Raw genomic sequence first — 15,870 nt, forward strand, 5'->3', positions numbered from 1 at the left:
TCTCAAATTGAATTCTTTATTTCCATGTCTACTCCCTCTTCAGAGCTCCTTTCTGCATCTTTCCTGGCTTGAATGACTTTATAGTCTCCCATTGCTTGAGCTACAGTGCTTGATATTGTCCTTGACTGCTCTGTTTCTAATACTCTAATAGTGCATATTACTGATCTTTGCCTTCAGAATATAATCATCTACAGCTTCTTCATACCAGTCATTTCCTGTTTGAATTATTGCAGAAGTCTCCAACCTGGTCTCCTTGCTTCTGCTTTGTCCCATAATTATTTGTTCTCTACGCAGAAGTCAGTGACCCTTTAAGAACTGAAGTAAGATGATATTGCTTTTGTGCTCAAAATTCTGTGGAGGCTACCCCTATGGCCTCATTTCTCCCTCTCTCCCTCTCATTCATCTGTTCCAGCCATGCTGCTCTCTTTGCTGTTCCTTGAGAATGTCCAGCTTGCTCCCGAATCCAGGCTTTAACACATGCTCTTCCTTTTGTCTGGAATGTTTTTCGTCTTGCCACAGTAGGCAAGATCATGCTTTTACCTGTTTAACTGTTTTTGATAAGCTGAAATTTGAACAAAGGGCTGTAAAAAAGAAGTAAGTTGTGTAGATATTCATTCAGCCTACCTCTATCAATGAAAGAAATTTGATTACTGACTGGATATTTGAGACAATTTTCTTTTATGTGTGACAATAGTTTTCTGGTTCTGCTTTAGAAAACGTGTCCTGATTTCTGTTGCCAGCTGTGGTGAGTAACAAACAGAAGAACAAGCAAACAGCTCTTTTTAGAATTGGGATTTTCAGGATTTCAGCACAGGACTGCTATTCCCAACAAAAGATGAACAACTAAGGTAAGCTGTATGATCACCCTGTCTCTCTGGAGGCGCAGCTCAGTCCCCACAGCATGTCAGGCTGTCTTACTGAGTTGAAGAGGTTGAGATTAGAGTTCAGGAAAGTGGAGATGTTGAGGTGTTGTGTGGCACAGCGCCGGAGAGGAGGATATTATGCAAAAGCAAGCAAGCAAACAAACAAAAACTACAAAACCAACAACAAAAATAAGACCCCAGAAATTTAAATTGGAGCTCTTTTGAATGTTTGCTGACTATTAAGTCATGAGCATGTAGTGAGATTTCACTAACAGTAGCCAGGGAGCTGTAAGCTGAACAGTTTGAGCTCTGACTATCCAGAGTTGACAGTAGAGACCCTGGCAGGATTTCATCACAGGACTAAGATAAATAATCCTTACGGTAAAGTGTCTCCAGATCCTCTGTAAGAAAGCTTAAAAAGGATCAGACAGATCTGCAAATAATGCAACAACCTGTCAGAATAAAGCAAGAAACTCTTTCAGGAAGACAACAAAATCAACAACATAACATAGAAAGTGCCCGTCATTCAATAAGAAATGTCAAGAAGTAGAAGAATGTGATCCATAGCCAGCAGAAATATTAGACAATAGAAACTGACTCAGCAGTGACAGAGGTGTTGGAGGTTAAGACCTTAAAACAGTTACCATAAATACAATATAGTCAAAGATTTAAAGGAAAATACAAACATTGTGAAGAAGAAAATAGGAGATAGAGAACCAAATAAAATTTCAAAGATTTAAGTATGTAATGTCTGCAATGAAAAATTCACTACTTGGGATTAAAATCACAGACACTACAAAGAACAGTAAATATTGAAGCACACAGAGCAAAAAGATTAAAAAAAGGAAAAAGAGAATTTACCTTTTAGTGAAAGGCACAAAAATGTTTAGAGATGCAGTTGTATGATTCTTGGCATGTGCCTCCACATAATTCAGACTAAGGAGAAGGGAAATGGGGGAGAACAGATGAAGCAGAGGCTGGCCATGAATTGCTGCTTTTGAAGATAAGAAATATCTCCTTGGGGTTCATTCTGCTCTTCTGTTGAGTTTTGTGTTTACTTAGAATCATTTTTAATAAAAAGTTTGAAAAATTCTCTTTAAGAAAGACTCTTGACTGTGGGGAGCAATCCGGACTAGACTAAGTTACTCGAATTAAGACTTATTCTATGCATCTGCTCTCCCACAATATGGCGCTGGGAGAGAAGTAAACAGCTTCCGCACAGCTGCCTCCAGTTCAACTAATAAACTGTAGGACTTGCTCCTGATTGGAGAGCAGCGTACTCGGCGTGTGGGCAGCCGAGTTGGGATTGGCGGAGGAGGACTATAAAGGAGGAGAGAGACGGCATGCACCAGGAACATCTATGGGGAACATCTATGGGAACCCGTGCAGCCCCCGAGAGAACCGGCCGGCGGTGTGCTGCTTCCCTGCGGAAGTGGGGAATGTGGCCAGGGGGAACTGCCCTTCCACGGAGGTGGAAGGGATAGTAGCCAACCCGGGAAGAACCAGCAGCAAACCCGGGGAAGGCCGAGCAGACGAAAGAACAGCGCAGGGTCCTGTGTCGTTCCTCCACGAAGAGGGGGAGCGACATAATGGTGCCGTGACTCGGATATGAAGCCTAGGCAGGGTTTAGTGTCGTTCCCCCATGAAGACGGGGAGCGACATAATGGTGCCGTGACTCGGATAGGAAACCCAGGACGGATAGGAAACTTAGGAGGGAAGAAACGGGAAGAAGCAGGAAAATACCGGAGAGAGAGACTAGCGAAGAGCCTAGGGGAAAGCCAGACAAGAAAGGTGCCGGAAGAAGCTATTGAAAGCCTAGGCATAGACTCGGATATGGACTGTGGGAAAGAAGTTAGGATTGACAGCGAAAGTGAAAGCTTTCATAGACTCGGATGCGGACTATGGCGGGGAAGCTAGGAGACTGAAAGCGAAAGTGAAACCTGGAGGAGGCTTGGACTCGGATACGGACTGTGGGGAGAAGCCAGGAGAAATGAGAGGAATATTGTTGGAAGAAAACTTAAGGAAACATACCGGGTAGAGAAAAATGTTAGGGAGGATGAAGCCGCGAGTGCAGGCCGAGGCGGAGATATAAGCCATCTTGGAATTCTTCAAGTCACCCCGGGGAGCAAGAGGCGAAGATCTGGAACCAGAGGCAGAGACGTGGGCCGCCAGGATTCGCCAGGTTAGTCCGGGGAACTTGGACTGAATGCCGGTGGTGGCGGAAACATTCGCGGAAGCCGCCGCGTGCAGAGAGAGCATGGGGCGTTGGCGCGAGGCCGTGGTGCGGGCGCGAAGTGCGTGGAGACCGCGGAGCGTGCGCGCAGAGCCGGGAACCCGCCGGCGGGGCGAGGCGCCGGGAAGCGGCGCAGAGCCGGGAACCCGCCGGCGGGGCGAGGTGCCGGAAAGCCGCAGGGATAAGAGAAACAGAAGTTTAGAAGTAAAGTGAGAAAAATAGGAATGCTGGAAGATAGAAGTAAAATGGGAGAAATAGGAATGCCCGGAGATAGAGAAATAGAGAAAAATAAGGCCTCCCCTCAACATGCCAATTAGAAGGCTTGGATTCGGTCTGCCCGATTAGTGAGGCGATGAGCACCTGGGCGGCTAGCCGCAGGTCACCGAAGACAGGCACGAATTAACATCAGTAAAGCTTCCCCACAATGCAACAATTAGGAGGCTTGGATTCGGTCTGCCTGATTTAAGGCGGTAAGCGCCAGCAAAGCTCGACCAGAGTATGAGCTGCAGGTCACCGAAGATAGGCACGAACCAACACTAATAAGTCTCCCCCACAATAAGGCAATGAGAAGGCTTGGATTCGGTTTGCCTGATAGGTCTTGTAAGTCCCCTGCAGGCAGAGCAGAGCATGCGCTGCAGGGCACCGAACACAGGCACGCATCAGCGCCTAAAAACCTCCTCACAACATGGCGAAGAGAGGACCCGGATTCGGTTTTCCTGATTGATAGGACTTGTAAGAGCCTGTGGCAACTCTAGCAAGTAGAGCAGAGTGTGTGCCGCGAGACACCGAAGACAGGCGCGTATCAACGCCAAAAATAAAAAGAAAGGGGGATCTGTGGGGAGCAATCCGGACTAGACTAAGTTACTCGAATTAAGACTTATTCTATGCATCTGCTCTCCCACAATATGGCGCTGGGAGAGAAGTAAACAGCTTCCGCACAGCTGCCTCCAGTTCAACTAATAAACTGTAGGACTTGCTCCTGATTGGAGAGCAGCGTACTCGGCGTGTGGGCAGCCGAGTTGGGATTGGCGGAGGAGGACTATAAAGGAGGAGAGAGACGGCATGCACCAGGAACATCTATGGGGAACATCTATGGGAACCCGTGCAGCCCCCGAGAGAACCGGCCGGCGGTGTGCTGCTTCCCTGCGGAAGTGGGGAATGTGGCCAGGGGGAACTGCCCTTCCACGGAGGTGGAAGGGATAGTAGCCAACCCGGGAAGAACCAGCAGCAAACCCGGGGAAGGCCGAGCAGACGAAAGAACAGCGCAGGGTCCTGTGTCGTTCCTCCACGAAGAGGGGGAGCGACACTTGACTCTGTCTGAAACTTTTTGGAATGAAGTCAATGAGATGCAAGCCCTTCTTGTACAGTATTTCTGATGTAACTGTCTTGAAAACTCAACCCTCCTTTGATGGCTAGAAGCTGGGACAAAGCATTACAAGTCTGGGTCCTTCAGATGGAGGTACTTCCTTCTTACTGGGATAGTACTGTGACACTGAGGACTTGAGATGAAGTCATGGTTCCCTAGGAACCATCAACATAGGGTAGCTCCACTTACTCAAAGTAAACAATGTTGCTGTCACCTGAGTCTTCTACCTGGGGTCCAGGTGGGAAGGTAGGGTGGGGGATTGGTGTCATTAACACTTGAAATTTTGATCTGTAAATCCAACATGTGAGTTTGTTTTTTAATGTGCCTGTTGTTAAAGTGTTACTTTAGTTAAACCATGTGGGATGTCCTAGGGATAATTGAGACAGATTCTGAACTAAGAAAATTAGGCCACAGAACTCACTCTGGAACAGTGTTCATAGTTCCTCCCCTACTGTAGTGCCCGTCCATGGCTCTCTAGTATGAGGCTTGGATCGCTGGCTTGCTGGTTGGCTAATAGTCCTGTGAGGCATGGTGTGCTGTCTTGCCTCTGCCCTTTGGATCAAACCATTGGTCTCATTTCACTCTGCCTATTCGGCATAGAGACCATTCTCCCAGTTGTCCACATACATCACATGCTCTCTAGTGGTTCAGCTCTTACGCTTTTTCACTTAGCACACGTCATGTATAATATTATTTTTCAAGTATTTGTTCTTTTGTGATTTTATTGATTGCTGGCACAGTCGTTTTGATCATGCATACTTTTTACTCAATGTTAGTGAATATAAATATATATTCAAAATTGGGGGTGAATACCATTGAATCAATTCAATTAATTCGTCAAATTTTGATATCGTATAATTAAAAATTTCAGTTTTTTTAAAAAGCTATGGTTTTACTCAAAATATTCCTATAAAATTAAAATTTGTTGATGTAAATATTACAACTTACTGAGAAAGTTTTGCTTATATGTGAAATCACTGATTACAGGTTTTGCAATTTTTCATTTTTCTATTGAGACTTACCTTTTCTGCCAAATTTTGCAGTTTTCAGTTTTTCCTACTCAGTTTTAGCCAGTTTTATTTATTTTGCTGATTACCACTGTACTGATTCTTATGAACTGGGTAAAAGAGGAGTAGCCTTTCTTAACTAATCAGTGAGCACACTGGGAACAGTTTCTTGGGCAATTCAGTGGCAGGCCTCAGCAGCATGAATATCAGCACAAAGAGGAATTTTATGACCTTTCAGCACGTTCATATCTACAAATAATGAGAAAATGTTCTTCCCCTAACTTTCTAGATTTGTACTCATTATCAAAATTCTATTTAGCAGTATTTAGTGATAAAAATCAATCTTTTAGCTGGGGAATTTTATACCTTTTTCAGATATAGAACTTGATTTCCTAAGGCTTCAGGAGACTATTTTTAAATGATTAAAATGATATATTTCCCATGCAAAACTACTTTTCAGGCACTTTCAGTAATGTTTAATGAAAAGTACCTAACAAATATTCCCCCAAACATTTTCTTTCAACATTGGGATTTATAATATATTCAGTACATCTTATACACCAGCACCTATAGAACGTGAATTTGACTTTGAGTTTGTTATTGGTCACCACTCACCGTTCTGCCTGTCAGGAGCACCCCCAAGAGGGCGAATCCAGAAGTCAGAGTGTGATAACACATGGTTGAAACTGGGAGAGGAGGGGCAAAGAGCCACTTGCTTACCTAACACCCACTTCATGATGAGCATTTCCGTCCAGGAGAACTGTGTGGTTTTCACCCTGAAGATCTGTTTTGGGTAGTCCGTAAAGGTTTCATTTGGTAGAGTTTTAACGCCTTCAAATCGGTCCGATGCATTCACAACTAATAATCCCAAAAAGATTGTAAACGAAACTGCATGGGCTACAAACTTCATGAAAGGGCTCCTTAGGGTTCGTCCTAGCTGGAAACATAATGCGTATGAGACATGTTAAACTGACAACTCTCCGTGGCTGCAGGTCTCTGTTTAAAACATTGTATTCACCAAAGTTTAACTGGAGAATCCCCTATCTTGAACAGGTATTGCTATTTGAATCTAAACAACATTTTCCCTTGTATTTATATGGGAGATGCTGCTTAACCAAATCTTTTTTCTAATGATTTCAATTTTTTCCTGATAAATTTATTTAAAGCTATATCTTTCCTGCCGGATATTGCTGTGGCTGTGATCCCCTAAAATTTGACACTTAAAATTTTCATGAATATCTAGTTATAAATATTTTTTTTTTTTGACAGGCAGAGTGGACAGTGAGAGAGAGAGACAGAGAGAAAGGTCTTCCTTTGCCGTTGGTTCACCCTCCAATGGCTGCCGCGGCCGGCGCGTTGCGGCCGGCACACCGCGCTGATCCGATGGCAGGAGCCAGGAGCCAGGAGCCAGGTGCTTTTCCTGGTCTCCCATGGGGTGCAGGGCCCAAGCACCTGGGCCATCCTCCACTGCACTCCCTGGCCACAGCAGAGGGCTGGCCTGGAAGAGGGGCAACCGGGACAGAATCCGGCGCCCCGACCGGGACTAGAACTCGGTGTGCCGGCGCCGCTAGGCGGAGGATTAGCCTAGTGAGCCGCGGCGCCGGCCTAGTTATAAATATTTTATAATTTCTCTTTTGATTTTTTTAAAGATAGATTTATTATTTATTTGAAAGGCAGAGTTAGGAGGAGAGACAGAGAGAGAGAGAGAGAGAGAGAGAGAGAGAGAGAATCTTCCTTCTGCTGATTCACTCCCCAAATGGCTGCAATAGGTGCAGCTGGGCCAGGCCAAAGCCAGGAGCCCAGGGCTTCTTCCAGGCCTCTCATGTGGGTGCAGGGGTCCAAGGACTAGGGCCATCTTCTGCTGCTTTCCCAGGCCGTTATCAGGGAGCTGGAACCAAAGTACAGAGCTGAGACTTGAACTGGCACCTGTATGGGATGCTGGCATCACAGGCTGAGTCTTAACCTGCCTTACCACAATGCTGACCTGTGATCTTATTTTTAACTCAGGGAGGTAACTTCCAGACATATAGGATTTTTTTTCTGCTTTTAAAAATTCCAATATTACTGCAGTTTGTTTATAGAACATAGCGTCTGTGACACTACTATAAAATTTATTGAGTTTTTCCTTGTGGCCTGGTGTTATTTGTATACTTGTTTCACGTGAACATGAAATGGCCCAAGAGATGTACTGTCAGGGAATAAATGTTGGTCCCATCTTCAGTTCATGGTGTGCTGTGGATCTTCGAGGACTAAACTGTGGGCTGCATATTGAGTCCTTGCTGAGCCCTTTTAATGAACTCACTTGAGTCTCTTCCTTATTACTGACATCACCCTTGCCTAATCACCAAACCTTATGCCTCACTCAGGTGTATTAATAAGACAAAAGAGGGAAATATTTTCCAAAGTTCAGTCGCTTCTCCAGGGTAGATATTCAATTATAACCATTGGCTGATTCATTAATATTCACATTTGGCCTCATTCAGGAGTCCTAGAGTGAAATGTCACCCAGGAGAGAGAGTATTGGCTCAACAGAAGATCAATTACAGCAGTTTCTTTAGGTAAAATTCCCCAAATAGTGACTGTTCAACATAATATTTATAAATCAGATGGCTTGATAATGTTCTTTTAATATACTTTGGTATAGTGATAATCTACTTTAATTATTCAAGTGATTAGTATAGTGTGATTTATTCTGTTTCTTATGTCTAGAACCCATCTATTGAAATAAGAAAACTAGTTTTGAATCTTTTTTTTTTAAACCTGCATCTTAGCTGTGAATTTTTTAGTGGGGGAAAGAGTCAAAGGTGATGATTTCAGAATGCAGATTAAATGTGAGGACATATAAAATACCTCACATAAATTCAGTAAAGAAAAAAGGAATTTTCTGTGGCTCATTTTGATTTATATTGATATCAAATAGCTAATTTGAATTTTTTACATTTTAATTAACTTATTTTAAATTTTAAAAATTAACATGTAATACTGAAACATCTTTATGGGGTACTGTGTAGTATCTTGACACATATTTACAGCATAAACTGATCAGATCAGGTCATTAGCATTTCCATTGCCTTTTCTTTATGGCAGCACCTGTGAGCTCTGAATTTTTCAACATTTTCACTGATAGTGTTGCCATCCTGGAGCTCTATTTCCCAGCTAAGACCTTAGAATACTTTGGTGTATTCTTGAGATATTCTCAGTGTCCTGTTTCTTGTTACTGTCCTGACCGAGGGGGTGAAAGGACTTGAGGGAAGTTGGAGAATGACCTCAGGGAGAAAGGTGGGTGGCAGGTAAGGGACCAGGCATCCTGTGTCCAGAAGTGTCCCAGGAATGTCAGAAATAGTTGAAAAGCTCTGACACAGAGACAGCTTTTTTAGGATTGTTGGCCAGTTTTCCTGATCCTTTATCCGTATCTACATGGTGTCCTCTTGGTTCTACCTGGATGAGTCTATGGAGTGCCCCTCACCATCTTCCCACCTGCGTGGGGCATCTGAATGCTGGCATCTGCCTGCCACTGATCCCAAAGTGGCTTGGGGATTCCCCAGCAGACCTGGTTTGAGGAATTTAATGCTTCCTTGTTACCTCCTCTAAGTTGTTGGCTACCAGCACAGGATGAGTCAGTAAACATTGTCATATTTACTGAGAATTCTAATTTAAAAAAGAAACACCCCTGGTAATGTCCCGAGGTAATATGGAAGTTTCCTCTGGGCTCAGCTCCCACTTGATCCAGGTCACAGAGAGAACATGAGCTGAGGAAGTGAGGTTCTCTTCCTGTTCTCCTGAGCTTCGGTGTGTTAAGTGGCAAAACTTGGATAAAGGTCAGATGAGTTCCAGTCAATTTTCCTTCTCATTTTTTGTGATATTTCCCATTTTATTTGCAAAGATTATTTTTGAAGCAAATTACTCTTGGGGAAAACATCCTTCTTTCACAAAGCCACCAGATGAGCCAAAAGAAAGGAGAAAAGTCAACTAATGTTTTCTAGCAGCTCTAAGCTAGAGAATCATTACGGGTGGGTCAGATAACAGCTTTAGGTATGGAAAGAGGTGGTAGAGCTCCAGGAGTTGTAGACCGTAGTCTGCTCTGCCTTGAGTGCAGAACTGGAGAGTCTAGAATACAGGCTACAGAAGCTCAATCATTACAAGGACCGTGTGAGTTGAGAACATTTTAGGAAATCCAAGCTTACAGAATCCCAGTCTGTGGCTCACCCCAAACTTGTTGGGTACCATTCTGAGAAATATACAAGTGTGAGTAGTGCTCCTAAATCAGCTTCAAATGAATTGCATGCGTGGACCCTCGGGGAGTGGGCAGCTGCTCTTTTTGGTTTGTACAATTCTGTTTCATGTCCCTGAACCACAAGCATAAGCACCTAATGGACCTGGTGGCCTGTGGGTCCCCACATCCTGACAAGATAGGGCTAAGGTTGTGAGTGCGAGTCATCCTAAAGAAAATATTTCCTGCACCCCTTCCTAGTCTTGTGCCACCGGAGTCCCCTTCCAAGTGCCGTGCTCATTTCTGCTGGTGGTCTCCGGCAGGACTGAGTTTGCAAGTTATAAGCTGAATGGAGGCAACTTGGGATGTGGCCTTCTGGGAAGAAATGTGTGTGCTTTTGGTTAAATTAATGATGGACGTCTTAATATGCTATCCCCAGAATTCTTGTTCAAAATGTCTAACCTAGGATTCCAGAATCGGGGTGGAGGAGGGAGTGTGTTCTCACATTATGGTGTGAATCCATATTTTGTCCTGAAGGCTGAAAAGATTTTTAATAATAGTGGGATTTACAAGGTTGGGCTATAAATGAAAGAAAAGGAAAGGGCAGAGTTTGTCATATGGTTATAACGGTGGACCTTCCCTTCAGAGTTGCTGGTTTTCTTGTGAGGAGAGGCACAAGCTAACCACTAGGTAGGAACTAGATGGAGAGATGGGAAGGAACACCGCCAGGGCTCCCTTGGCCGAGCACAAAAGTGAGCAGCTTCTGGCTCTCTTCAGTTCTGTCCCAGCAGAGCGAGAGGTGCTGGAGTGTCTTTTTGGACGTGGGAGCAGGAGCACTGGTAACCAAGAGCATCAGTGCTGTATTTCATGCTACAATTCGACCCCACCCCCCAACCATGGTAGCCCTTCAAAAATCGCATCATGATATTCTTTAGTACGGCTTTGTGGTAGAGACAGTAGTGGGAGAAACTGGCCTTTGGAGGAACTGCCCACTCTTCCTTGGCCCCTTGACCACATGTTTGAAGGAGCCCTGTTTCAAACTGTTGGCTTTGGCAAGGCAAAGCAGAGATCTTCAAAAGCTGTTCCACCCCTCACGTGGTCCTCACTAGATGCTGTTGTTTGAGCTGGTGGAGAAAGGAAAAGTGACTGACACTTTGATATTTCTCCAAGCAACAGTTATGTGGCAGTAAGGACTGATAGATCACGTACTACAGAGGTAACAGGTGGAATTCTAAAGTTGTGTCTAGTTCTCCCTGCCTGAGTCGGACTAATTTTAAGGATAATGAGGGCAGGCGCCGCGGCTCACTAGGCTAATCCTCCGCCTTGCAGCGCCGGCACACCGGGTTCTAGTCCCGGTTGGGGCGCCGAATTCTGTCCTGGTTGCCCCTCTTCCAGGCCAGCTCTCTGCTATGGCCAGGGAGTGCAGTGGAGGATGGCCCAGGTGCACCCCATGGGAGACCAGGAAAAGCACCTGGCTCCTGGCTCCTGCCATCGGATCAGCGTGGTGCGCCCGCCGCAGCGCACCGGCCGCGGCGGCCATTGGAGGGTGAACCAACGGCAAAGGAAGACCTTTCTCTCTGTCTCTCTCTCTCTCACTGTCCGCTCTGCCTGTAAAAAAAAAAAAAGGATAATGAGCAGTGAAGGCTAACAGGTAGTAAAGGAAGTCAGCACCTCCTGTCACAGTTTTATAATTAGAACTTGTGGTTCTTCCACACTTCCTTGGTGCTGACTTTGGCCCCAGTCCTCCTGCTTTAGAGATACTGCTTGAACCACCCGAGGATGGCTTTTATTCTTTTAGTTCTGAGGTTTTGACAAGCAAGCCGTCTAAATTATGAATTACAATGATCATCCGTAAAGACCCCTTGGCAGTGGAACCCTGGGATAAAGATGTTTCTGGGAAAAGACCAGGCCTCCTTGCAGATGAGAACTAAGTGGTCTCCCAGTGGACTGCCTGACTTCAATGATGTTGGTGATGACAATGAAAAATAATTAATAGAATCCTGCTCTTTTTCTTGACACCAACACACCTGTTCCGTGCTCCATGCTTACATTTGTCATTATATGTACACATCTGTGACTTGGTTACACTCTTCAGCTAACTTACTGGTAAGCTGAACTTCTGTTGATCCCTTTAGCCTTATGATATTCGTATTGAACTATTTTTCTTAGGGATTCCTGGAAACTTAAAATGATGTAAAAATAGGATCGACAGTCTTGGGAATGCAGTATGAAAGAAGTGATGAGATCGTTTTGGCAGGCTGATTAGGTTAATTTTGATGTTTCCAGTGCTTCCTAAATTACTACAGCAACTATTAGGAAGTAAATGTACCATTAGATTGGGAACAGAAATTTTAACATTCACTAGACATTGATGGGCATTAGCCAGTTGATACAGTTTGGCAGAGACATTTCTGAATATATTTATAAAAGAATAGTGAAGTTTGATTCCTTAGAGGGAAGTGTAATAATGTTATTAGAATCTGGGATCCCTGGAGGGGCCTTGCCTTTTTGATGAGATTACAGATACAGAAGGCTACAAAAGCAGTGACCCCTTGGAAAGTGGGATCCCAGCCTATTAGCAGACTTCTCTGTGGTGCCCTCCTCTTGGGAGGATGTGGTGTTCTGGGCATCAGGAGCCAATTGAGAGGGCTGGTTTTGTCACATGGCAGATGTGACCTCTTTGTAGACCCCAGTAGTATCTCTGCCAGCCTTGAAAAGATTTCTTTCTAAATGGTGAAATTAAACTTAAAAATATCTTGACTGTTTTATGTGTCTTTTGGCTGCCTCAGAACAGATTCGACAAGCACTTTCATGAGGGAATCCTTGCCCGCAATGAGCAGGGCCACGGGCAGTCATGCCCTGCCATTGACTAGGGCTTGTCCCTCAGTCCTTGAAACGCCCCCTCTTGCACTGAGGTCAGACTTCGAATCTAGAAACTGCATGGAGGTGGCTGGTGGTTCAATGATCAGATCATATTTATCTTGAACACTTTACTTTTTTAGTTTTACTGGAAGTTCTGGGTATAGCAAATGCCAGTCAGACAAACATCTGAACAGAAGGGAGGAAACCCCAGTTGTTGGCTAGAGTTTCCTGCAGTCACTTCCTCATGAGTGTTCCAGAACTCAGAAGACTATTGTAAGTCTGGCTGTATGTCCCGTGGTGGTTACCATCTTCCTGGATTGATTTACTGGGCCCAGGGCATTCTAGAATTCCTCCCTGCTTTTTTCATTTTTTAAAAATCATATCTGCATATTTTGCAAGATTGTTCTTCTCAGGCCTACTAAAAAAGTAAAAGAATTGCCCGGCAGCTGGCATCTTATCTCTTTATGAATCCTTCTTTGCGCCATCAGGCAGACAGGCACCCTGGTTTGCTGGTGCTGGCTAGCCTCAGGTTCCTGGAAGCTGTCACATTTAGCTTTGCAGCAAAAGTGAAAATTGGCAGCATTTTCTCCACAAAGTAGTTGTTTTTTTAAATGATTGAACAGCCTAGAATTAGTTTTGGGGCTCAGAGAGCCACCCAGTCCCCCGGTAAAGGCAAGGATCTGGCTCCCAGTGCAGGCTCGATCATCTCAGCATCAACACGTGGGCCTAAAAGCAAGCACGGACTCCAGCCCAGCTCTCCTTCTCAATAGTTTTTGTACTCACTGGGCTTTTTCATCTCATAATGAGGGACAGGAATAAACTGCCTTCACCTACTTGTCTGTAGGGTCTTTAAAACGTTCGTGGTAAATGTGTTATGAAACAACTATGTATAGATGTAAGTTTTTTTGCACATAAATGAATTTATTGCTTAATTCCATTATTTTCATGAGATGTTTGAAGTGCCATTGTGTTTTTTGGAAATTCTGATTTAGAAGTCCATGGCATGATAGACTGTTCTAAAAATGAAGTCCTTAATAGATGACTACTGCAGATATTCAGTATGAGGCCTTTCATTTTCAATTCCGTTTTATAGAAGCAGGAGTTCAAGGCCTGACCTCTCTCTGTGACCCCCTCACTCACTCAGAGGCAGTCAGTTCACTGCCTGTCTAATTTGGTGGCCTCCATAACAGCCCTGGAGTCTTGAGCCCATCATTCTGGCATTAGTTCCCTCTAAGTGGAGCTGACAAGAGGGTCAGCTCACTGGTGACACTTCTATTAACCTCATTAGTGATGAAATTCTTTGTGGAATGAATCCTTCTGTAGTTACATTTTTTTCTGCTGAATGTTGATTACTTAAGCTTAATTCCTTTTTAAATATATCACTAGGTGAGTACAGCTTTGGAACCTTTAATGACAATCTTAAACTCTTGAAATATATTCCAAAATTTCTGCATAGCTTAGTAATTTTATGCACTAACTCTTTCCTGAGGCTGGAGCACTGGTATTTTCCGTGGCTTTGGGCCAAATGGCTGGTCTCTGAGGATGTGGATCAGGCAGCAGAGTGATGCACCTGCAGGGTTCACTCCTCCGATCACCAGCATGCACTTGGCCACTCCCTTTCAAGAAAAGAATCCAGTCATGGCATCCTTTTAGTCCTTCTATTTCCTTGCCTTTTTCCTTCTCGTAACCTGACTAGCTGCCCATGTGGGCCCAAACTCCATCAAAGAGGTCAGAGAAAGCAGACGATGTCATCACTGGTCTGTACCACCCAGCAGGTATTTCTCAAGTCTGAACCTACTTCATGAAGCATGTACACATCACGTACTTGAGGGAGTGAAATGAGATACTCCATGAAAAGGACTTAGCAAAGAGAAAGCACGGAGTGGTGGCTGTTAAAATTACCATGATTATAATGACTGTATGATGGGTTGGAGGACATGCTAAGCGTATTGAGTAATTGGAAGATGAAATGTGCCTTCATTTTCTCTCTATTTTGTTATTGATCCTTTCAGATGAACTCTCATGTGTTTGAAATTTCCCATTTTATTGCTCCTCTCTTTTTAAAAATGATTTTAAAAAGTCATCACATTTTTCCTCTTGTTTGGTTCTCTGCTTATGCTAAGTATCTCAGGACTATTATCATTAAATATAAGAACAGATCAGCTGCTGATGTGAACAAAATAGTCTTCAGGTCATGCTAAGAAGAGAAGAAATAACCGCAAACGACATGCACCTTTAAGCAGTCTGTACCTTGCTGCACGGAGCAATCCAATAGGCTATGGCGAGAAAAGGGAGGCCTATGGAGACTCCAAAGACAGCCAGGAATTTCACAGCGATAGACTGTTGACGTAAGCCTGAGAGATTTTCATACCACATGGTAAGCAATTGCTGCTGACAGTTAGGATGAGCAACGAACTGTAAAAACAAAACAAAAACAAACAAAACAAAAACAGGAAAATGGCATCGATTGTAGTCGGATTGTAAACAACCTCGGTGTAGCTCGGGTGAACTGTTCCACCTGGGGGGTATCCTGAATGCTAGAACCAGAGCAGCTGGGGTCTGTACCTGCAGAGGGGAGTGGGGACGCAGGGGAGCTTGTGCTGTGGCCAGGATCCTCACAGGGCTGGCTGAATTGCTGCTTTGCCCACTGAGGGCTGGAGACATCTCAGGTGTAGAAGATGTCATCTGTTGGGTAGGAGCTTGTCTCCAACTCGGGCTGTTCAGTTGATCAGGGACACTTAGCTCTGGGCAGAGTTTGTTTGGGAAGCGACACAGAGAGGGGTGAATGGAGTATGGAAACGATTTTGGAGTTGGATATGGGTTTGAGATTTGCTCTACCATTTACTAGCTAGGTGACCTTGGGTCGTCTCCTTAACCTCTTTGAGCCTCGGCATTCTAATCTGCAAAACAACCTGTCACATTGTCTTGGAGGATTAAATGAGATATTGTAAAAATATTCACTTCTCTTTTCCTATGTAGTCTAGGGGAAAATGCTTCTAGTGTTTCCAGAGGAGCTGTTCACATTTCTCAGCATTTCCTTACTGGATCCTGGTGGTGTGTAGCCTGAGTCCATGAAGATTTTAGGGAACATCTGGGACAGCTGGGCACTGATACTTTGCGTGCTCCATGACCCCATGCAGTGTCTTCCTTTTGGGACAGAGGCACCCTGCTTACTACCACCTCCCTCCCTTGGGACTGTCTTGCTCTTGTGCTTAGGTTACAGTATGGAGTTCTTGCGGCTGTTTTATACCATGTGGCATTGTCTCCCCCTCCCCCATCCCCTCACCCCCTTAGTTTATTAGATGAGGATGGAACCTAGATCCAAGCTA

General features: G+C 44.4%; 1 protein-coding gene across 2 annotated transcripts in view; it reads right to left on the bottom strand.

Moving 5' to 3' along the window:
- TRPC7 (transient receptor potential cation channel subfamily C member 7) overlaps positions 1–15,870 on the bottom strand; it is a 137,467-nt gene that overhangs the window by 40,059 nt on the left and 81,538 nt on the right. For both annotated transcript variants that reach the window (XM_070076126.1, XM_070076125.1), the window contains exons 4-5: positions 14,792–14,956; positions 6,190–6,406 (exon numbers count right to left, since the gene is read on the bottom strand). In XM_070076126.1, coding sequence (XP_069932227.1) covers positions 6,190–6,406; positions 14,792–14,956 — 382 coding nt within the window. The remainder of the gene's footprint in view (positions 1–6,189; positions 6,407–14,791; positions 14,957–15,870) is intronic.

The sequence above is a fragment of the Oryctolagus cuniculus genome, chromosome 6, assembly GCF_964237555.1.
Source record: "Oryctolagus cuniculus chromosome 6, mOryCun1.1, whole genome shotgun sequence".
In the NCBI taxonomy this organism is placed as follows: Eukaryota; Metazoa; Chordata; class Mammalia; order Lagomorpha; family Leporidae; genus Oryctolagus; species Oryctolagus cuniculus.